Source organism: Odocoileus virginianus, unplaced genomic scaffold, assembly GCF_023699985.2.
Source record: "Odocoileus virginianus isolate 20LAN1187 ecotype Illinois unplaced genomic scaffold, Ovbor_1.2 Unplaced_Scaffold_28, whole genome shotgun sequence".
Lineage (NCBI taxonomy): Eukaryota > Metazoa > Chordata > Mammalia > Artiodactyla > Cervidae > Odocoileus > Odocoileus virginianus.
The window spans coordinates 354967-379491 of NW_027224290.1; the positions used below are offsets into that span (position 1 = coordinate 354967).

Sequence of the window (24525 nt, forward strand, 5' to 3'; positions counted from 1 at the left end):
GAAATATACAGGCCAACTTTTGAGTTTACAAATTGTTATCCTCTATATATTTCTTAAGATATATTATTAGGGGTACTTTATATTCATAAACAAGGCGTCCCTTGTACCTTAGACAGTGAAGAATCTGCCTGCAATGCAGGAGATTCAGGTTTGATCCCTGAGTTGGGAAGATCCCCTAGAAAAGGGAATGGCAACCCACTCCAGTATTCTTGCCAGCAAAATACCATGGACAGAGGAGCCTGGCAGGCTATAGTCCATGCAGTTGCAAAGAGTCAGAAATGACTGAGCAGTCAACACACATATTCATAAAGTACTTTACTAAACACACTCAAAAAACACATATTATCAAAATTAAGGTGACTCTCCCTATAAAATATAGTCATTGAAGACATGAGCGATTGAATATACAAATGAATGGATATCAAGTTTGTATTATGAATTGAGAACAGAAGCACTATCTTGTTTTTAAAAATTCAACAAAAGCTAGAGTCCCAGCAAGTAGATAATGCTATTGAAAGAGGAAGGCCTCTTGTCCTTCCCCAAATTTACAATAATATGATTTAAGCATCTATCTCATCTGTACTTGGACTTATAAATTAACGACACTCTTACTCATATTGTAATATATAGTAATGTTCAGTCACTAAGTCTTGTCTGACTCTTTGTGACCCCATGGACTGCAGCACACCAGGCCTCCCTGTCCCTCACCATCTCCTGGGATTGACCTAAGCTCATGTCCATTGAATGAGTGATGCTATCCAACTATCACATCTCATGAACCTTTATCAGCAAAGTGATGGCTTTGCTTTTTATGTTGTTTTATGAAGTCATGAATATTTATTTGTCTTCTAAAAGCCTTCTCTGCCTACATGAAGAATGTGTAAATATCCAGAAGGCCAAATAATAATTCATCTTTGTGTTCCAATTCCCTATTATTAAGCAAAAATGCAATTCAATCATTTTCATTATATCAAACATTAACCTTTGTGCTATGCATTGATCATCTTTATGCTGAGTGATCACACCATCATGGTTATCTGGGTCATTAAGATCTTTTTTGTATAGTCCTTCTGTGTATTCTTGCCATAAAGAAGGCTGAGCATCAAAGAACTGATGCTTTCAAACTGTGGTTTTGGGAAGACTCTTGAGAGTCCCTTGAACTGCAAGGAGATCCAACCAGTCCATCCTAAAGGAGATCATTCCTGAATATTCATTGGAAGGACTGATGCTGATGCTGAAGCTCCAATACTTTGGCCACCTGATGCAAAGAGCTGACTCACTGGAAAAGATCCTGATGCTGGAAAAGATTGAAGGCAGGAGGAGAAGGGGCAACAGAGGATGAGATGGTTGGATGGCATCACTGACTCAGTGGACATGAGTTTGAGCAAACTCCAGAAGGACAGGGAAGCCTGGAGTACTGCAGTCCATGGAGCTGCAAAGAGTCAGACACAACTGAGTGACTGAGCAACAACATGCTGCAGAAAACACTTTGTGGAAAAACATGATAGCAAGCAAAAAATCAGAGCAGAGGAGGTCAGTATCCTTTTCACCACCTAAGTGTTTAGCATTTTCATCTATATAAAATATTGCTGCAAAATATTTCATTAGCACACTTAGTCATTTAATCATTCAATTGAATAGCTATTAAAACATAATTTCCTTTTAAAAAAACCTACTACATGGGTAATTACATGATTATACAGATAATTTATAAACAGCCTCTATAAACAGCCATATGTATTTATAAAAAGAATTATAATAATATAAATATTTTCAAGACAGTCAAATTACTGCAACCACTTGGCCATGTATATGTTTCTATTATGTTCATGATGCACTTCTTTACTGTTTGATGCCAGAGAAGTATTTTAGCTCCTTTGTAAATCAAGAGGTGAATATTTCCTAGTGGAAATAAGGAATTACATTGCAGTCATTATGTTAGACTTCCCTGGTGGCTCAGATGGTAAAGTGTCTGTCTACAATGCGGGAGACCTGGGTTCAATCCCTGGGTGGGGAAGATCTCCTGGAGAAGGAAATGGCAACCCACTCCAGTATTCTTGCCTGGAAAATCCCATGGATGGAAGAGCCTGATAGGCTACAGTTCATGCGGTCGCAAAGAGTCAGACAACTGAGCGACTTCACTTACTTACTTAATTATGTTATGAGAGTTCATAGATGATAAAGTTTGTCCTAGTACTATGGAATGCAATAGAATATTTACTGTAGGAAGAGCTAAACTAGGATGATTGCATGTGCTAAATGAATCCAGTGAACAGAATCCAGACCACTATCATACTTCCCTTTTCTTCAGAATTACCCTGACACAATTTCATCCCCATTAAATCAGAATAAGAAATACAACAGTTTGATCTAGGTTTAGCAATTGATCCTATATACAGAAATCATATATTTTGTCCCACAGTTATTGTAACTAAGACCAGGTGTGTGTGCTTAGTCACTCAGTCATGTCTGACTCCTTGCAGCCCCATGGACTGGAGCCCTCTTTGCTTCTCTGTCCATGGGGATTCTACAGGCAAGAATACTGGAGTGGGTTGCCATGTCCTCCTCCAGGGAATCTTCCCAACCCAGGAATCAAACTGGGTTCTCCTGCATTGCAGGAGGATTCTTTACCAGCTAAGGTACCAGGGAAGCCCAAATTCAATCAAGAAGCTATCCATTCCTGTTGGTGAGGTCTAATAGCAGCCTGACTTTAGTCCTACCTGAGAAATAGAAATGCAGTTATCCTTGGCTGTCATAACATCCCACAGAATGTTACCATGAAATATCCTGCTTTTTGATTCCTTTATCTAACCAAAGGTAATTTCTATTCGTTGTCACCAAAAGAATCTTTAGTACACTAAGGTACTGAAGAGATAAGAAAGTCATACTTTGTGGACACTAAAGGAAAGTTTTTTGAGAGGAAAGGAAATGAATGTTTTAGTTGTAGGTCATACATAATACATAAAGATATATCGGGGGTTGTTACATAAAATCATTAGCATTTATTTTGATTAATTATTTATCTATTCAACAAGTATTTATTAATTATTTGTATATTTTGAGGTCTTCCCTTGTGGCTCAGCTGGTAAAGAATCTGCCTGCAATGTGGGAGACCTGGGTTCAATCATTAGGTAGGGAAGATACCCTGGAGAAGAGAAAGGCTAGCCATTCAAGTATTCTGGCCTGGAGAGTTCCATGGACTATACAGTCCATGGAGTCACAAAGAATTAGACACAACTGAGCCACTTTCACTTTCTTTCTTTCGTATTTTGGGCCCTGCAGATGTTATGGTAAAGAGTGGAATCAGAACTAATTTCTGAGTACATACAGTTTATATATCATCCTGTCTATAGCAAATTGAAGTGAAGAGGCATGGTTTATTACCAAAAGGATATTTAAATGCCATATGCAACTACAGTGGCACATTACCTTAGTATGTTGAAATAATTCTTGGTGGTACTTGAGCAGTTCCTTGTTAGCTTCCTTTTTACCCAATATCAAGAAGATAACATTTGGAAATACAAATTTTTAAAGCTTTATTCATTGCGTAGGTGTTGTAGGAATAAATCTGTCCAGATTGATTTAGACTTGACATTTAAACCTGTATCTCAATCCTGGACTCCCCTGTTCCTTGTTGTTTTATTACTCTTGGATCACTTAGGTTGGGCACAGAGTCCTAGCACTCGCATCCTTATCTCTTTTGTCTTTACCCCATAAACAATGGGGTTCATGGTAGGTGGTACCAGTAAGTAGAGATTTGCCAGGAGGATAAGGACATGCTTGGGTACATGGTGTCCAAAGCGGTGGGTAAAGAAGGAAAAGAAGGCCAGAGTGTAGAATATCAGGATGACACATGTATGCGCTCCACAAGTTCCAAAGGCCTTTGTCCGGGCTTCCCTAGAAGGCAGTTGGAAGACTGTTCTCAAGATTAACCAGTAGGACAGGGAGATAAGGACAAAGTCCAGTCCTGTGGTGAGGAGAGCAGCAGTGAGCCCATAAATGCTATTAGGGACATTGCTATTGCAAGCCAATTTGGCAATGCCCATGTTCTCACAGTAAGTATGGTGAATGACGTTGCTCTGGCAGAAGTGCAGGTGGAGAATGAGTAGGACGCCAGGGGTGACCACAGTCACACTTCGAGCCACCAGAGCCAGGGCCGCTTTGCTAATGAGAGAGCCTGTAAGGAGGGTAGCGTAATGGAGTGGTGCACAGACAGCCACATAGCGGTCAAAAGCCATGGCCAGGAGGACAGCAGATTCAGAGAGAAACAGAGCATGAACGAAAAACATCTGCGTGAGACAGGCAGGAAATGTTGATATGGAAGGGCCCTGCCAAAAGATAAGAAGCATTTTGGGCACCGTGACAGTACAAAGGAGAACATCATTGAGTGCTAGCATGGCCAGGAAAAGATACATGGGTTCATGGAGGCTTCTGTCACAGATCACCATCGTCATAACCAGGCCATTACCTATCACAGCCAAAAGGTACATGAAGCTGAAAGGGATGGAAATCCAAATTTGGAAGTCTTCTAATCCTGGGATACCAGTCAGCAAGAAGGCACTGAGGGGAGTGGATGTACAGTTTGATGTTGTTGTAGAGAAGTGGCAGAAGTCTTTTATGTGAAAAACAGAAGGAAAAGAGCCAGAGTAAATAACAGCAAAAATGAGCATTTATTCCTTCAGCTTAGTCAAATCCAAAGCATTAATTTTGGCATGATAATGGATGAAAGCAAAGTACTCAAAAAAATGAATGATCATGGGCAAACCAGTTCCTTTTTATGGAACATCTTTTTCTCTGTGAAAAAAATTTGTAAACCAAAAAAGAGTTGAGTTAAATTTTTGTAATGCCAGTTGTTATAACTATACAATTTATGCATGTCTTTTGAACCTTTAACAGTTCTGTGGGTATAGTGTTTCCCTCTAATTTGGTAATAAATTCTTAAATACTGAAAAGGCAATTTTTCTCTCTCCTTTGTCTTGTGACACTGAACAGAAGTTTAGAGAGAATTAATATTCTATTCTTCAGTGGACAAATTTAATGGGAGGAGATGGGTTGGATGGTAGACTGATAAAGAATTGAAGGCAGCATGAAAGGTTGAATTCTTGTTTTCCATCCTGAGGGGATGAGATATTTCCCTTGGTTTAAGTTTTCCCACAATAAAAAAAAAAAAAAAAAAAAGATTTACTCATCTGTCTCCCATCTGAACTCTTGAAGATATTGTTCATATTAACATGACATTTAAACTGTTGTGACTGGGAAAACCCAGAGAGATCGGGTGGAGAGGGAGGTGGGAGGGGGGACCGGGATGGGGAATACATGTAAATCCATGGCTAATTCATTTCAAGGTATGACAAAAACTACTGTAATAATGTAAAGTAATTAGCCTCCAACTAATAAAAATTAAATGGAAAAAAATAAAAAATAAATAAACTGTTGTGAAAAAATTGTAGCGTTATCCATACCAACATAAGACTAGCTCTCAAGGATCAGGAAATGGAGTCAGAGAACACAAATGAAACTCAGAGTACTGAATGATCTTACTAGAGCAAGTAGATCACTGAAAAAAGTCATAGCCCACTGTTATTCATTACCTATTTTTGAAAGAAATTTCCAAAGAGTAGATAGAGTGACTGAAATTTTTTATTCACAAATAAAAGATTAAGACATAATTTCAGCTACTTTTCTTTAGTAGCAGCAGTTCTTGCTCTTAATATATCAAAAAGTATAAAGAAGATTTTCAAAAATCCCTCATTTGAAATTATCCATTATTCAAATTCATAGAACATAAATTCAGTTGGTCATGTTTGTAGCCCAAAGTGGTACATTTGGTGTATATATATATATATATATGATCATATATATAAATATGAATCATATATGTAAGTCAACACTTTCTGACTGCAACTCTTAGCGTGTTTAAAGTGATGGATAATAAACATTATTTCATCCAAAAAGAACAACAACAAAAAAAATCTGGAATCTGTCCATGCTTCACTCTCATGTGAGGCTGTCACACCATTTAGCTGATGGAAAACTACCCTGCACTTCAAGACACCTGACAATCCTCTCTTGAGTTAACTGAAATCCTTTTCACATTATCCCAATCCTTATGAAGGAAGTAGGGCACATTACCAAATTATCAACATAAATTTATCCTCCTCTCTCTCTCTTTCTCTCCCTCCTTTCATGAAATTCAAGTGAGGAAGGAAAAACAAAACTTCTCATCAAGAAGCAAACACACAGATTAGGTAAAGGAGCTTTTAACAAAAACTCCAAGAAAGGATATTTTGAACGGTTATTTCATTAAAATTCATAATAAAACTCATAATTTTATTAACTTCACTAGACTGAAGCTTTCCTTCATTTCTGCGGCTATGTCCTAATAGTTCCTGGCTTTGTTGTATAACACACACAGAAAATATCAGCATGTTTACTTGAAAGACATATCAGATACCAGCAAAGGAATGGACAGTACAACAGTACTGGTACAAATAATAATTTCAAATTGGTATCAAGCCTTATCATGTGCTAAGTATTTCCCTAAAATCTTTTCTAACCACGTTACATGGATTATCTAATTTAATGGTCACAAATACCCGATAAACTAGTTATTATTGGTATCCCAGTTTTACACAGAATGGAACTCAGACATTGGAGGACTTTCTCAAGGTCACATCACTAATGAGTATGTAAAGCCTGCTTTAAAATCCAGGGATCCTAATGACAGAATTTATAGTTATAACCACGAAACTGTTCTAACTTACCTTTTAGATGCATGGTTTTTCTAAATGATTAGAACATAAAAAAAGACAGTCTTAAATTTCCTCTTTGTATATTCCCAGTGGTATTGCCAGGTCATAGACAAAAGGAAATGTGTAGCTTATGAGGATACAGAAAAATATTTATAGGTTCATCTATATTGTGCATAGATATCCAGGAAAACAGACCAGGGAATAACCTCTGGATTGAGAAGTCTTTTGGGTATTTTACATGCTGAGTAACTCCTTTTCTAACTGAAACCCACAGTCATTATTTGGATTAGCTGACAAAATTTTCCTTTCATTCTTGGGAAATTAGGTTTTCCAGTTTTAAACTGCATTTGATAATTTTCCATCCCAGAGCCACTTCTGAGCAACAGCTCTGCCATTTTTGCCAGCTTAATATGCAAGCCTGAAATAATACAAAAAAAAAGGGGGGGGGGTGGATTTCCTATTGCTTGACTTCTCTGCAACATAAGCTTCCCTGGGGCTTCCCTGGTGGCTCAGCTGGTAAAGAAACTGCCTGCAATGCAGGAGACCTGGATTCGATCCCTGGGTTGGGAAGATCCCCTGGAGAAGGGAATGGCTACCCACTCCAGTATTCCTGCCTGGAGAATTCCATGGTATTGTCCATGGAGTTGCACAGAGTTAGGCACGAGGGTTTCTCTGGTGGCTCAGTTGGTAAAGCATCCTCCTGCACTGTGGGAGACCTGGGTTTGATCCCTGGGTTGGGAAGACCCCTGGAGAAGAGAATGGCTACCCACTCCAGTATTCTGGCCTGGAAAATTTCATGGATTAGATATAGTCCATGGGGTCTCAAAGAGTTGGATACGACTAAGCGACTTTCACTTTCATTACTTTCATGACAAAGACAAAATATATGTCAGTACATTACCACTTGTTCTTTTATCGGGATGTGTTAATATTTCACTGAGGTAAAAGTATCATAGAATATTTGAAGAACTCTCACTTTTCAAATAAAGCTTTTAAAAATTCACATATATTACCTTATAGAGCAGTTTTAGATTTTCAGAAAATATGAGAAGCTGCAGATTTTATGTATGTCCCCCATACCCCATCCACCAAGCTCTGTCTTAATCTTAACCTCTTACATCAGTGTGATACATTTGTTACAACTGAAGAGACAATATAGACACTTTACTAACTACAATCCATAGTTTATACATTAGGATTGACTCTGTGTTATATATTCTATGAGTGTTGACAAATGTATAATGACATGCATCTACCATTATAGCATCATTCAAAATAGTTACACTGCCCCACGGATCCCCTGTAGGGATTCTACTTATTTATCCTTCCTTCCCTTTAACCCCTCTGACAACCACTGATCTTTTTCATTCTCTATAGCTTCCCGCCCACCCCACAATGTCCTGTAGTTGATTGGAATCACACTGCACCGTAGGCTTTTCATATAGGCTTCTTCTACTTAGCAATATACACTTAAGTTTCTCCCATACCTTTTGTGGCTTGATTAACTCATGCATTTTTATTCCTGAATGACATTCCATTGTATCGGTATACCACAATTTACCCATTTACCTAGAGAAAAATATCTTGTCTTCATTTCTTTAAAAAATATTGTGTAAGGAATTTCCTTTGTAGATAGATAAGTAGGAGATAAGGAGAGATTGCTCCTCTCTGATTTGGGAACTGATCTCAACTTATTACACTTTAATAGAGGTTTTATTATTAGCTTCAATCTGTTTCCTCATGGTGTTCTATGAAGAAACTATGTTTTGGAATGGAAGAGTGTGTGTGTATGCTCAGTCATGTCCAACTCTTTGGGACCCCATGGACTGTAGCCCACCAGGCCCCTCTGTCTATGGGACTTTCCTGCTGAAAATACTGGAGTGAGTTGTCATTTCCTTCTCCAGGAATGTAAGAGGCAATTACTCTAATCATAGCTCTATGTCTGAGAATGGATAGTCCTCTAGGCTTAATTTTATCTTCTGTAAATGGGGCATAATAAACCATACCAACTTTGGGGCTATACTCACAATATGGCAAATGTGAAACATTTAGCAAAGTATGCAGATGCATTGTAGTTTGTTAGCAAAATATAACTTTGTTTTTTTCTTATTATCCTTGATATCCTAGCAAGCCATGTTTTTAATCCACAGATTTGTTAATCCTTGCAGCTAGATAATATAATGTCAGCTAGGCCAGTAAGTGAGGACAACAGAAAGCTGCCTTCTATCTATTATGAGAAAGTAATTGGCTTGTCAGTTGGTTAGTTTCAGCCTCTCTAAGATATCTGGACAACTCGCAAATAGCTGAGACTTGACCTTTGGAACTATGTACAATGTGGTCTTGTCAACAAACCAACTTGGAGGTGCTTGTTTCTGAGATGATCCTGAATATCAAGTTCATCCAGATCCATTCTTTTGAGGAGTGCAGGCACTCTTAGCTGGGTTCTCTACTTAAAATCTCTAAGGCTGCTGTCAGTGTCTGCTGGGCTGCATTTTCATCTACAGACTCTACTTTTCTTCCTCCCTTCCTCCTTCATGTCCCTCATTTTTTTATTTCTTTCACCAACTTTAAAATTTCCTTTCATATGCCAGACATAATGATACATGGTGGTCTGTTCCACCATACATCTGAGCGACCCTCCCTGACTAACCTTCAAGGCTAGTTAAAACCATTACAATTTATGTCTTTTATAGAACTGACTTTCATATGTAACTCATCAGTATTTTATATTTATTTCTCTAATTTCTATTTCCAAAGACATAATAAGCTATCCCTGAAGCATTTTTTCCCCCTACAGCTCTATATAGGAGTACAGTAAGTAATCAATACATATACTATTTCCCTGCTGAGAGTTGAAGAGTTGCTACCATGACTATGAATTTTTATGCCCTTTTGAACATGAAAGTTTAAACCATGTCCATCCTTTCTCAGAATATCTTGTGCTGTGCTAAGAGAAAATATAGCATGATTTATACACTTAATACATTTTTAAAAATTCCTAAATTGTTGTTAAATTTCACTCAAATCTTTAAAAATTATTATAAATAAATGGCATTAAAATTCATTAATCCAAATTTCCCAAAGAATGCAAAATAACAAATGATCAAATGGAGACTGTTTACATCATAGGTCATTAGGAAAATACAAATATAAATCACAGTGAGATACTACTTCATACCCATTAGAATGCCTATAATCATGAAGACAGAAAAGTATTGTTAACTATGAAAAAAACTGAAATACTCATTGCTGCTATGAATATAGAAGAGTGAAGCCAACTTGGAAAAATATGTTGACAGTTTTTTAAAATATTAAACAGAGTGACCACACAGTTCACAATTCCACCTCTAGGTATCTAACCAAGAGAAATTAAAAGATACATTCACAAGGACTTGTGTTTTAATTTTACTAGGAGTATTGTTAATAATAGTCCCAATGAGGAAGTGACCCAATTGTCCATCAACTGGTGAATGGATAAATAAGATGTGATCTACTCCCAAAATTAAATGTTTCTTGTTGATATAAAAAAGAACAAAGTATTAACATATATTATAACATAGATGAACCTCAAATACATTACAGTAGGCAAAAGAAGCTAAAGACCAAAGACCAGCTATTATATGCTTTTATTTATATGAAATATCCAGTAAGGATAATATATAGAGTCAGAAAGTAGATAAGTGGTTACCTAGGCTTGAGGACGAGAATGGAAAGTTACTGCTAATGGACAAGTGGTTCATTTTGGGAATGATGGAAATACCTTAAAATTAGTGTGGTAATAGTTGAATATTTGCATAGATTCTTAATTATTTCTTTAAGTTAAATTCCTAAGAAGTGAACTCTGGGTCAAATGTCTGTATTTTTGAAGACTTTGGACACATGGTGCCAAATTCTTCTCCAGAACTGTTGCCTCCAGGGCTACTGCCCCCATCAACTCACTTTTGTGGGATTTTTGTAAACAAGTAAGTATGCATTATGATATAATGGACATTAGCAAAACAGAGGAGAAGGAAATGGCAACCCACTCCAGTATTATTGCCTAGAGAATCCTGTGGACAGAGGAGCCTTGTGGGCTGCTGTCCATGGGGTCACACAGAGTCAGACACGACTGAAGCGACTTAGCATGCATGCATGCATTGGAAGAAGGAAATGGCAACCCACTTCAGTATTCTTGCCTGGAGAATCCCAGGGACAGAGGAGCCTGGTGGGCTGCTGTCTATGGGGTCGCACAGTCAGACACAACTGAAGTGACTTAGCAGCAGCAACAGTTGAATAAGTCTTTCAATAAAGTAAAATGCATGAAAATGTACAATTAAAATGGATGTATTTTGTGGCATAGGTATCTCAATGTTGTTGTCCAGTAGTGTCTGACTTTTTGTGGTCCCATGAGGGTCGCCAGGCTCCTCTGTCCTCCACTGTCTCTTGGAGTTTTGCTCAGATTCATGTCCATTGTGTCAGTGATGCTATATAAGCATCTCATCCTCTGATGCCCACTTCTCCTTTTGCCTTTAGTTTTTCCCAACATCAGTCTTCCCCAATGAGTCAGATCTTTGCATCAAATGGCCAAAGTATTAGAGCTTCAGCTTCAACATCAGTCCTTCCAATGGATATTCAGAATTGATTTCCTTTTTTAGAGTTACTGGTTGAATCTCCTTGCTATCCAAGGGACTCAAGAGTTTTCTCCAGCACCACAGTCTGAAAGCATCAGTTCTTTGTTGCTCAGACTTCTTTATGGTCCAACTCTCACATCCCTACATGACTACTGGAAAAACCATAGCTTTGCCTCTATGGACTTTTGTCATGAAAATGATGTCTCTGCTTTTAATATGCTGTCTAAGTTTGTCATAGCTTTCCTTCCAAGGAGCAAGTGTCTTTCAATGTTAATAGCTATAGTCACTGTCCACAGTGATTTTGGAGCCCCCCAAAATAAAATCTGTACAACTTCCACTTTTCCCCCTTCTATTCCCCATGAAATGATGGGACCAGATGCCATGATCTTTATCATGCCCATCCTTGCATGAAATTTTCCTTTGATATCTCCAGTTTTCTTGAGGAGATCTCTAGTCTTTCCCATTCTATTGTTTTCCTCTATTTCTTTGCATTTTTCACTTAAGAAGGCCTTCTCTCTCCTTTCTATTCTCTGGAACTCTGCATTCATTTGGGTATATCTTTCCCTTTCTCCCTGCTTTCACTTCTCTTTCCTCAACTATTTGTAAAGCCTCCTCAGACAATCACTTTGCCTTCTTGCATTTCTTTTTATTTCATGTGCTTTTGGTCACTGCCTCCTATACAGTGCTTTGAACTGCTGTCCATTGTTCTTCAGGCACTCTGTCTACCAGACCTAATCCTTTAAAACTACTTGTCACTTCTACTGTATAATCATAAAGAATTTTATACAGGTCATGCTGAAGAAGGAATTCATAGGGCCAGGACTCCATCTCAGGCCTATCTGTGCTGATCATGCTCGGCTGCCTCTCCAGTGGACTCTGAACTCTCTGCTTAGTGCCTGTGGGAACGACAATGGAAGGATAAGACCCCCTCCAGACAGGGGAATCTTGAAGATCACATCCAGGTTACTCATTGCCTAAGAGGAAACATACCGTAATCACCCCTGTCTCCGGACAGGTCATAAACATTTTCCGTATCTATCAGGATGTAATCACAGGCTTATCGATTATTAACTGGTTGGAACGTGACCACAAGCTTATTGATTATTAACTGTTTGGAATGTAACTGCGGGCTTATTGATTATTGACTGTTTGAACACATAACACGTGAATGATGGGGTTATTGTAGTTGTATTTACCCTACCTTTGTTTATGTAAGTCTCAAGGGAATTGGGGTGGTGGGTTTGGACATGTACACATGGGGTATAAAAAATTTTCACAAATGCTGGTCAGGGTCCTTGGCTAAGAGGAGACTCTGCCTTGGACCCGCCGGTGTAATAAACTGTACTCCACTATCTGCATTGTCCTTCTGAGTGAGTTTGTTTCCCAGAAACCTATCACCCCAATCAGTCTGCTCAGTGGTGGTTCCGACTGGAAATATAATCCTGGAATCCGCTGGGTAGCCCCCAATGGGACCCAGTGGCTCTGTGGGCTTAACTTATGGCCATGGTTACCAGTTGGCTGGGTGGGGCGTTGCACATTATGGCAGTATTTGCTTTAAGCCTAGCCTACACCAGCCTCCAGTAAACCTGCCTTATCTGCATGCAAGATGGACATCCGTGTTCCAATGGTATGACTATCTTGCTGCCTTGTTTGTACCCTCTGTAGGGACAACGGATATCATGGTTAAGGTAGAGGCCTTAACTAATTTCACTAAACAGGCCCTCTTAGACAGTACTAAAGCCATTAAGGCTAAATACCGGCACGAGACCGATAGTCAACAAGTACCGTAAGGGAAAGTTGAAAAGAACTTTGAAGAGAGAGTTCAAGAGGGCGTGAAACCGTTAACGAAGAACAGATTCAGATGAGGAAGGCAGTAATTCAAAATAAGATGGCATTAGACATACTTACAGCAGCCCAAAGAGAGACTTGTGCCAAAATTAAAGTCAAATATTGTGTGTACATCCCTGACCTGTCTGGAAATGTATCTACTGCCTTGGAGGATAGGCAATAAAAATATTCCCTTTTGGACTTCAGTCCTCTCTGGGTGAAGGGAGATGGTGGAAACCATTGTAACTGTTGCTATAGTAATCTTGATCATACTGCTTTGTGGGCCCTGCTTCCCACAATGCCTTGTGAATTTTGTGACCCAGAGGTTGATAGCATTCTCTCATGTGGGTGGCAGGAGGGCTAAGGTACAATATATCTCAATGAATGATGCTCGTTATGGAAACTAAGAGCATCAAGAGGGGGAATGAAGAAGGAATTCATAGGGCCAGGACTCCATCTCAGGCCTATCTGTGCTGATCATGCTCGGCTGCCTCTCCAGTGGACTCTGAACTCTCTGCTTAGTGCCTGTGGGAACGACAATGGAAGGATAAGACCCCCTCCAGACAGGGGAATCTTGAAGATCACATCCAGGTTACTCATTGCCTAAGAGGAAACATACCGTAATCACCCCTGTCTCTGGACAAGTCATAAACATTTTCCGTATCCATCAGGATGTAATCACAGGCTTATCAATTATTAACTGGTTGGAACGTGACTACAAGCTTATTGATTATTAACTGTTTGGAATGTAACTGCGGGCTTATTGATTATTGACTGTTTGAACACATAACACGTGAATGATGGGGTTATTGTAGTTGCATTTACCCTAGTTTTGTTTATGTAAATCTCAAGGGAATTGGGGTGGTGGGTTTGGACATGTACACATGGGGTATAAAAGATTTTCACAAATGCTGGTCGGGGTCCTTGGCTAAGAGGAGACTCTGCCTTGGACCCGCCGGTGTAATAAACTGTACTCCACTATCTGCATTGTCCTTCTGAGTGAGTTTGTTTCCCAGAAAGCATGGCTATAACAATGCCTGAATGACCTCATGGTTTTCTCTACTTTCTTCAACTTAAACCTGATTTTTGTAATAAGTAGCTGATGATCTGAGCCACAGTCAGCTCCAGGTCTTGTTTTTGCTGATTGTTTAGAGCTTCTAAATCTTGCAGTGCAAAAATATAATCAATCTCAATAAAGCAGTTTTAAAACTTAGTGGAGAAGACATAGGAAATATATAATCAACATTGCCATTATTGACAATAAAGTTGTGTTTCATTTACAAAATTTGCAAAGTAGAAAGCTACTAGATAGTAGCTATCCAAAAAATATCTAGTGCTGAACAAATAAGGAAGCAGGATAGGTGTGATAAGTACTAATATAATGATTAATACACAAATGATAATAACATAGAGATGATAATGCACTAAGATGTTATCAAGTATCATATATGAATGTATAAAATTGAGAGAAGAAAGTTAAGAGATGTTATAGAGATGTTATCTTAATAGTGATTTTAAACAAAAGGATCCCTGGTTTGGGAAGATCCTCTGGAGGAGGAAATGGCAACCTACTCCAGTAGTCTTGCCTGGGAAATCCTACTGTTCATGGGGTAACAAAGAGTCAGACACAACCGAGCAATTAACACTTTCACTTTCAGGTGTCATCTAAGTTAGAGAAGAGTAATAACCATTCTTGCATAGATACCTCATTTAGGGAACAGAATAATTTCCATTGGTTTATATAGTGATAAAGGGGTACTGGTTTGATAATTGCAAAATTTTAAGGGTTCCTTCTTGCTAACAAGCACAAGATGGCAGTGTTCCCTCATGTATGGATCTCAAATGACACGTAATGGCAGTTTTTTCCTTCTAGTTTTTTTGCGATATAGTTGACATACATGCCTATCTGCTCAGTCGTGTCCAATTCTTTGCAACCTCATGGACTGTACGTAGCCTGCCAGTCTCCTCTGTCCATGACATTTCCAGGCAAGAATACTGGAGTGGGTTGCCATTCCATTCTCCAGGGAATCTTCCCGACCCAGGGATTGAACCCACATCTCCTGTGCCTCCTGCATTGGCAGCAGGTATTCTGTAGGACCGGCACAATCCCTAGGACCTGCCCAGTTCTATGTCTATTTTTTAGTTCTGTAGTCCCTTTATTTTATTGTATAGTCTTAGTATTCATAGTTCTTTTATTCCACCAAGTATTTATTCAGTTGGAACCCTCCTGTCTCCTATTGTGTATCTAAACTCAGCAGCCAGAAGAGGTAGAGTCAGGATTTCCTTTAATTTGTCCACTTTTGTCTCTGTTAGGCGTTCTTCTGTTCCTGTGAAAAATCCTGCTGTCTCATCCTGAACACCACTGCCTGAACTTAAATCTAGAGTTTACTACATAAGAATCCCGTGATTTGGGCATTTACTTACCTTTTCAATTTTATAGCTCCCTCATAGCATTGAAGACTTGATTTGTTAATCTGTGCTTTTAATTTTCAATTATACATTTTTCATTTGAATGTTTAAAAAATATTCCAGTTTCTTCCTGAATATTTAAATCTTGCTTTCTGTTTTTTTCACTATGTTTATTCATAATTATTTTAAAACTTATCTAAAATTTTTATTTTTGGATCCTCTATGTTTATCCTTGTATTATTATTATTTTTAATATTAAGCTTATAACACATATACTTGTTTCTTTTTCTGCTTGGTTATGCTATGGCCAAATATTATGTGTAAAAATAAACTAGAAGTAATTTAAGCCTAGGATAATGTCATATAATATTATACAAGTTTCCAGGATATGTATACACTTCTGGTAGATGGTTATTGCCACTGATAATCTCATATTTCTTTAATAAAATCAGAATTTGAGGTTATTTTCACCTATTTTAGCCCCTCTAAGAATTTATCTATTTGTGAATCACCCGTACATCTAGGGAAGATCCCATATGGTCTAGGTATTCTCTAGGACCTGGGTAATCGCTAGCACCTGTCCAGTACTAATATCTATTTTAGTCTGTAGTCCTTTTATTTTATTGTATAGTTTTAGTATTCATAGTTCTTTTTTTCCACCAAGGAGTTTTTCAGCTGGAACCCTCCAGCTTCCCATTGTGTATCTAAGCTCAGCAGCCATGAGAGGTAGAGTCAGAGTTTCCTTGCATTTGTCCACTTGTGTCTCCCTTGAGCTTTCTCTGTTCCTGTGGAATTCCTGCTGTCTCATCATGAACAATATCACTCCCTTAGGCTCACAGGTCCCTATTCCTTATTGTACCACTAGTGTCTGTGATTCCCTCAGGCTTCCAGAGACCCATAAAACCAGGAAAAATGAAGAGCTTCTTTTATCACAGATGTATAAGCTGGAAACATTCTACACTCCTTAGAAAACAGTATTTCCAATTTGAGCACTTTAACTATGAGCAAGAAAGCAAAGTGGTGAAAGTTAATCCGGTGACAGAGAAACACAACTGGCCTAGATATAGGAGTAAGTCCATTATGGGGGAGGAGGGCAGATCTGGGAGGGAAAATCACTCTCAATTTCTCAGTGGAAAGAAGGGAAGAAACTGTGGGTCAAAAGTAAAAGATTGGCTTTGGGTAGTTGGAGATAGAGAATTTGAATGAAGTGAAAAAATAGTGAATTTTACAGGGAAAAAATATATCATGTGATGCAATAATATGAGACGAAATGTGTTCTAGTTATTTTAAATACTGTGGAAAAGAGAATTTGAATAGAGTGGTGAGGAAAGTAACTTGATTATACAAATTGAAAGAAGGAAAGAAGGCCTGCAGTTTAGTGAACAGGAGTGGCAATGAGGTCAAAAGTAGTAAAATGTGTAAGAGGCAATCTAGGGGATTTGAGAATGAGAGCACAAAGATGGACAGGAAAGGGAAAAATCACATGTATAATCCACCTCTCTTTTTCCATACACAGGGAAGAAGGATCTTATAAGTCCTGAAATGGCTTCCCTTTCATTCAGAGATCAGTAAACACAGAAATGAACTGACTTGTTTTTGTCTTTAAGAATTCACTGCTCTAAGGAGAATTGGTTTGAGGAGAATGACACAAAAGTAGGAAGTATTAGATGAGGTAAGTGGCTAATAAAATAGAAGAGAAATCATGATAGTGGTAAACAGCAGAAGTGAATAAGTTAAAATATTTTGGGCATCGAAACAAGAGGACATGTTAGTGGATTTGAATAACAAAGGACAATGCATGTTGATCTCATGTAAATATTCAGTGGCTTAAATAAGATAATGAATACACAAATTGTTTTAAGATTTTGAAAGTTCTCTTAGATATTAGGACCTGAATATGATTCATGAATAAAACTTATGGAATTGAATAATAGTGCCTGTTTTTCTTAAGCTATGGAAAGATCTGTGTTAATAAGAGAGATCTCTACTCATGAAATTAAAAGACGCTTGTTCCTTGGAAGAAAAGAAGTGACCAAACTAGACAGCATATTAAAAAGCAGTGACATTACTTCACCAACAAAGGTCCATCTAGTCGAAGTTGTACTTTTTCCAGTAGTCATGTATGGATGTGAGAGTTGGACTATAAAGAAAGCTGAGCGCCAAAGAATTGATGCTTTTGAACTGTAGTGTTGGAGAAGACTCTTAAGAGTCCCTTGGACTGCAAGGAGATCCAACCAGTCCATCCTAAAGGAGATCAGTCCTGAGTATTCATTGGAAGGACTGATGCTGAAACTGAAACTCCAATACTTTGGCCACCTGATGTGAAGAACTTGACTCATTGGAAAAGACCCTGATGCTGGGAAAGATTGAAGGCAGGAGGAGAAGAGGACGATAGAGGATGAGATGGTTGGATGGCATCACCAACTCAATGGATACGAGTTTGAGTAGGCTCTGGAAGTTGGTGATGGACAGGGAAGCCTGACACGCTGCAGTCCATGGGGTCACAAAAAGTTGGACATGACTGAGTGACTGAACTGAACTACTCATGAAAGAGTCATTGAATCATGCAGAAAAAAGCCCAGATGATTAAATTTCAGGGGATTTGGTAATAGGCCTAAGATGCTATATGGCTGTTGTGACAGACAGCCTGGCAGTAAACATATAGACTAGTTAAGTACTAATTTATTTAAATGTCTGAGGCAACTGCTTTTTTTGTTTATTTTAATATCATTGTGGCATTAGGACTAGCACATGACGTCAGGCATATGACTGAATCTTCAAGCACTGACCAAGCCAGTCACATAACTGCAGCAACCATCTAGATGAGTTAGCCACTGTTCTGGGAAATCACCACCCACTAGAGCAGAACCTTAAAACTGATATTCATTAAAGCTATTATTGTACTTATGGGGTATTGGGCAAACCATTTGAGTCTCTAAGCCTCCATTTACTTATCTATAACATTTCTTTTTGTTGACATCACTGAGATACTTTATGGTACAAATATGATTATCAAAATGTAAAAATTCAAAATGAAGGGGACTGTGGTAAGCATTTTTATAAATTATTTAATTGTCTATACAATATTGTGGGACAGGCTTGTTATCTTTTTCAATGAAATACATTAAAACAATGAGCAGAGGAGCAAAAAATATACATATCAAGAGAATGGCACTATGTTATTGCAATTATAGTGGACCACTGAATCACAGTCTGTGGGTGAATCAATTTCATTCTGATATCTAGGGATGATGAGACTGTGATTGTTGATATTTTTCTTGTAGCTGTCAGAGATGGCCAAAGGCCATATCCACAGATGGCAACATCAGAAAACTTGTGAGTTCCAGCGACAATAAAAGGGATCAATCAACAAACTGACATAACTCTCATATCAATTATTATCAGTGGAATAAATGATTGAAATTCACTTAAATAAAACTTTTGCTTCATTGCAGGGTATTACTGTTAGTCTTTGCAACCCCATGGACTGTACCTTTGTCCATGGAATTCTCCAGGCAAGAATACTGGAGTGGATTGCCGTTCCATTCTCCAAGGGATTTTCCTGACCTACTGACCCAGGGATTGAACCAGGGTCTACCTCACTGCAGGCAGATTTTTTACCATCTGAGTGATCATTTGGGGGTAAGTACATAAAGAAACCTTGGTGGATAATATGAAAGAGAAACCAAATTCCAAATACTCTAGACTGTAAATTAAGTCAACCCTATTTACCCTTAGATGCTTTTGGATCTGATTCCCATTTAAACAAGTTTGAGGGCCTGTCTGTGTGCCTCTTTCAACTATGCACACTTGCTGCACAGTTCATACCTTATAATGTTACTTAATTATTCTTGTGGGCTTTATCCATCAGTTAAAACTAAATCCATGCATTCATTGCTTTAGGTTTTTCTGTCATACATTCTAAAATGTTTCCACCAAGTATCCTTTTCAGAGAAAATGAATGCTTTAAGGTTGTGTGTTATTATTCCTTTTAGGAGTTCACATTTTTATGGTAGGAAAATGGCTCCATGGGACAGCCTCATGACAAGCTCTAATTCGAGTATTGGACAGTTGGCTTCATTCTACCTCTCTGGGATTCCTGGATACGAGGATGTTCAACACTTTATTTCCATCCCCTTTTGTGTGTTCTATCTGACTGGATTAGTGGGCAACTGTACAGTTCTTCACATCATCCACACTGACAAGAGTCTCCATGAGCCCATGTACTACTTCCTGGCCATGCTGTCCTTCACGGACATGGGCATGTCCATCTCCACCCTGCCCACAGTACTGAGAACCTTCTGGTTTGATGCTAAGGAGATTGAGATGAATACTTGTGTAGCCCAGATGTATTTTATTCACACTTTTTCTCTAATGGAATCAGCTGTGCTCCTAGCTATGGCTTTTGACCGCTATGTTGCCATCTGTGATCCTTTGAGGTATTCCAGCAAACTTACCCCACAGCGCATCGTCTACATTGGGGTCTTCATCATAATCAGATGCTCCACTGTCCTCCCTGTTGTTCTTGTTCGTATCCCCACATTTTCTTTCTGCCACTCCCATGTTCTCTCCCACTCCTTCTGCTTACATCAAGATGTCATCCGATTGGCCTGTTCTGACATCTCATTCAATGTTTTGTATGGCTTGTTTGTTGTTGCATTTTATTGGGGTGTAGATTCTTTAGGAATCTTTTTATCTTATGCTTTCATCCTCCGCTCTGTGTTGCTCATTGCATCCCGGGGAGGGAAACTCAAAGCCCTCAATACATGTGTCTCCCATATTTGTGCTGTGCTCGTTCTATATGTGCCAATGATAGGATTGTCCTTAGTGCATCGTTTTGCAAAGCATTCCTCTCCCATTATTCATATTACCATGGCAGATATTTACCTGTTAGTTCCACCAGTTCTCAACCCAATTATTTATAGCATCAAGACAAAGCAGATTCACCAAGGCTTGCTAAGGATATTATTATCCAAAAGGATTGGGCTTGCTCACACTTAGAAGATATTTGATCCCCTTTCAACCTTTACATTCATTTTCTTCATCCTGAAGATAACCTGTCAGAAATTCTTAGACACATTTTGCACGTATAGTTCCATGATAGTCAATAAATTCTACATGTCACCTCAAGAAAAATAATTTTACTTGTTTCTATCATTACTTGCTTGTTTTAAATCATCTCAAAATCTTTGTGTCAGGAGATTTAGTAAGAGGGAATTTATTTCATTCAGCTATTTTATGGTGATATTTTCCATTTAGATTTTAGGATAAAATCAAGTTTCCATGTTAAAACTAAGACAGAGAAGTTAACTATTCAAAGGAAAAAGAGATAATATATAGTAGAGTTGGTGTTGATGGCTAGCTACATTTTGTTTCCATTGAGGCAAATTAGACTTCATTCTCCATATTTTAAGTCACATAATAGTCAAATAAATGTTTGATTTTAGAGATGGGATCAATGAAAATATTGCATTTGTCTCCTTTACATATACTCAAATGATTGTCAGAAAAAAGCTAGACAGTAAATGCATAGACTTACTTTTCATCAGTGGAGAAAACTCACAAGATGAATCCAGACTTCACACAAAAGGGGCTTTCTACTAGTGTAATAGGAAAGAAAAAATGTAAAAATCATTTGGTCAATGTACACTCTTATTAAATCTAATATAACATGTTCAGAACTTTGAACAAAAATAAAGCAAGAGAGATTCCCTCCAGATCACCATGAATTGTAACTGCCCACCACCCTTGCTGTCTCTCACAATTCCCTAGAAAATAAGAAGAAAGATATTTTCAACAGCTAAGCTTAAAGTACACATTTTAATGAAAGGATAGAAATGGATCTAAGAAAATTAGAGAATTTAAAGAGAATCCTAATAATTTTTGTACAAACACTATTTTAAATCATCCTTACACCCCCCTTTGTTAAATTATGGGAAGCCAAAAATCATAAATCAATATTTTATGCAAGGGTATGACTGGAATATACTTTGGAAGAACTAATGCTGAAGCCGAAGCTCCAATACTTTGGCCACCTGATGCAAAGAACTGACTCATTAGAAAAGACCCTGATGCTGGGAAAAATTGAAGATAGGAAGAGAAGGGGATGACAAAGGATGACATGTTTGGATGGCATCACCAACTTAGTGGACATGAATTTGAGCATATTCCGAGAGATCATGAAGGCCAGGGAAGCCTGCCATGGGGCCAAAAAGAGTCAAACACAACTGAATGACTGAAAAACAATGGCTAGATAATTGGAAAGCAGAAAAATACAGAAAGTAACTTTAAAAATAAAACTGTACAGAACCATAGTTTTCAAAAATTATTTTAAAAAGTAAAATAAACTCAGGAAACATAGTTAAAATAGATAATAAACTCTGCAGTTCCAAATAAATTGAAAATAGAAAAAATTCTGCCAAAATATACCTTGAAATTAAATCAGATAAGAAGACAGATTTTTAACCGAAGTGGGTCACTGAACACTGGAGAATACCAAAAAGAATTTTTTTTTTAAAAAAAGTTCTATTAAGATTTACACATGATGGTAGCATTGTTTCTTCATCCTAACTATGTGCAGGCTGAGCTCCTGGGCAAACCTGTCATATGTGCGTTGCCTACTAAGGAATTTGCTTGACTTCCCTTTCTAAAAGAGTCTTCTTTTCTCCTTCATATCTAGGCTTACTTGCACTCTGTCCTCTCCTTACTCTTCATTAGTCGCAGTTTTTTCTCTTTGTTATATGTAGAAAAACTAAATATGCAAAGATTTACCTGATGCTTTCTCTCTTACACTTGGGAAACTGATGCTTTTGAGTTGAATCACCCCATTTTGGGAGAAAAACAACTTTTTGTTCTGATTAACCAAAAAATGAACATTAAGCTTCCTTTTAAAAAATGATAATTGCACATATTAAAACTTGAATATATAATAAGTTTGTAGATAGTCATGGTGATAAACCAGAGACAGAGATAGAAATTGACAGAGGTGTACACCTATATATAAGGTAGAAATTTGTCTTTTCTATTAATTAAGGTTCTGTTAGGGGAAGAAAAGTATTCCCAAACTGTGTAAGGACTTTGATAAAGGCATCAGGGGGTGATTGAAAATATGTGTGCAGGATTTATGAGAACCAAAAAGAAATATTTATTTGTATGTCTTATAAATATATACATGATGTATGTATTATAGTATTACAGAAGGGAATTTGCTGCCAACACTAGTCCTAAAGTGTCAAGGAAAAAAAAAAATTTACCAAGATATGGAAGGGACAGGAAGGATATAGAGAAGGACACTCAGCATGAGCTTTCCCTTTCTATAGAAAGATGCAGCCACCATGGGGAAGCCACAGTGAGGGTTGGTGGGGAATCAAAGGAGTAAACCCTCCAGCTGTAGGTTTTTTCTGTATTCCTGTTTTGTGCCATTTCTGTTGTTGATCAAATCAAACCAGAAGTCAGAGGGCAAAGTGGCCTGTTGAGGCAGCTCACTGTGGTCAGGACACAGAACATAGCAGATCTGGAAAAGAGCTTAAGGATGCCTTTCTTCCTGTAACCAGAGAAACCAGTCTTCCTTTCATAGTTTTATCTATTCTAGGGCTTTGTGGTCTAGGTAGTGCTCTCTATATCCCCATTAATGTGAACATTTGCCCATTACCTTCTCATCATCAGAATGAATCATTCATAATTGAGCTTATACCTAGCTTGCCAAAGAATTCAGCAATGAGAGGTTGAAATTGCTTTTTGATTTTCCTCTATTTTATACATTAGAAATACATAGACATCATGATAAATGAATATGGTTGTACTAATAATCCTCTGAATTTGGGATCTTTGATCATATCAAACTTAGATGATGTCAAAGTGATTTAAGTTCATATTTAAAAAGTAAGTATAAGGAAAAGTATAAGGCAACTGGTGCCAATGAAATCAAGTAAATTCAAATCTTTTTCTGGTAATTTCAAAAAAAGATGTGTTAATTTGTAGTTCCAAAGGGTTTCTAGTGGTATGATAGAAATAGCCTATTATTTTCATAGACTATTAGTAGATGGTGAATTTCTTAATAAGTAATTTTTCATTATGAGAGCTATTGCTTCTATTGACATAATTACTTCTATTTCCAATTCCTGAAAGAGCCAGGTCTCAATGAGTATCTTAAATACTGGAAGATTACTAAGCCATGACATATGTGCAATCTACAGTATCTTAGTTGAGTGAATCAGTAATAGTGTTAAGACTTATAATTAAATCAATATTACCAGTCTCAAAACCACAATTGCAAAGATTAACAGTAGAACACATTTTAAAAAGAGTTCCTGTACTAAGCATTTAAAAGTCAGTATTGTTGATGGACACAGTTTTATTCACCCTGAGTAGTCCGCATGCCAACCCTGTTGCATGGTATAATCACCAATAGACATTTAGAAGTCGATATTGTTGACAGACATAGTGAACCTTATTCATTGAGTGAAAGTTGTTCATAGTCTAATCCAGTGTATATAGTCTGTTCAACAGGAAGAACTCAACGACACAGTGAAGAAAGTACCACTCCAGAGAATCAAGATTTGAGTGATCACATTGACTTTACTGTTTATTATCTTTCAAATACACTTTATTTTTTTATTGTAATTTTAAGAGTACAGCAAAATTGAGTTGAAGTTAACAGACATTTCTCACATATTCCATACCGTAACAGTTTTGAGGGAGTTGACTCACAGAAGTGTTTCATTTTTACCTAGTATTTGGTAACAGAACTGAACTAGAGTCATTCCCAGCCTTTAAGTTGTAGACTCTATGTCCCTCAACAGTTTAAGTCCTTAATAAAGTCCTTCTCATTGGCTCTCCATAGCTAACATTCTTTATCACATGTGTGCATGCCTGTCAGTGACTCATTTTACCTGACTCTTTGTGACTGTATGTGCTGTAGCCCTCCA

General features: G+C 37.8%; 2 protein-coding genes and 1 pseudogene across 2 annotated transcripts; 2 read left to right on the forward strand and 1 right to left on the reverse strand.

Moving 5' to 3' along the window:
* Window positions 1-1287: 1287 nt before the first annotated feature.
* Window positions 1288-6777, reverse strand: LOC110148357 (olfactory receptor 52Z1P-like; the record flags this gene model as incomplete). The annotated part of the gene is made up of 3 exons (XM_070463101.1): window positions 6765-6777; window positions 3682-4612; window positions 1288-1297 (listed from the first exon to the last, which is right to left on the reverse strand). Coding segments are annotated over exons 1-3 (954 nt in total), but the record flags the coding sequence as incomplete, so codon positions are not given.
* A 2155-nt stretch (window positions 6778-8932) lies between these two features.
* Window positions 8933-13596, forward strand: LOC139033657 (endogenous retrovirus group PABLB member 1 Env polyprotein-like; annotated as a pseudogene).
* Window positions 13597-19639: 6043 nt separating this feature from the next.
* Window positions 19640-20599, forward strand: LOC110148356 (olfactory receptor 51G1-like). Its single transcript, XM_020910297.2, has one exon. The coding sequence runs from the start codon at window positions 19640-19642 to the stop codon at window positions 20597-20599; it is 960 nt and encodes a 319-aa protein (XP_020765956.2).
* The last annotated feature ends 3926 nt before the right edge of the window (window positions 20600-24525 follow it).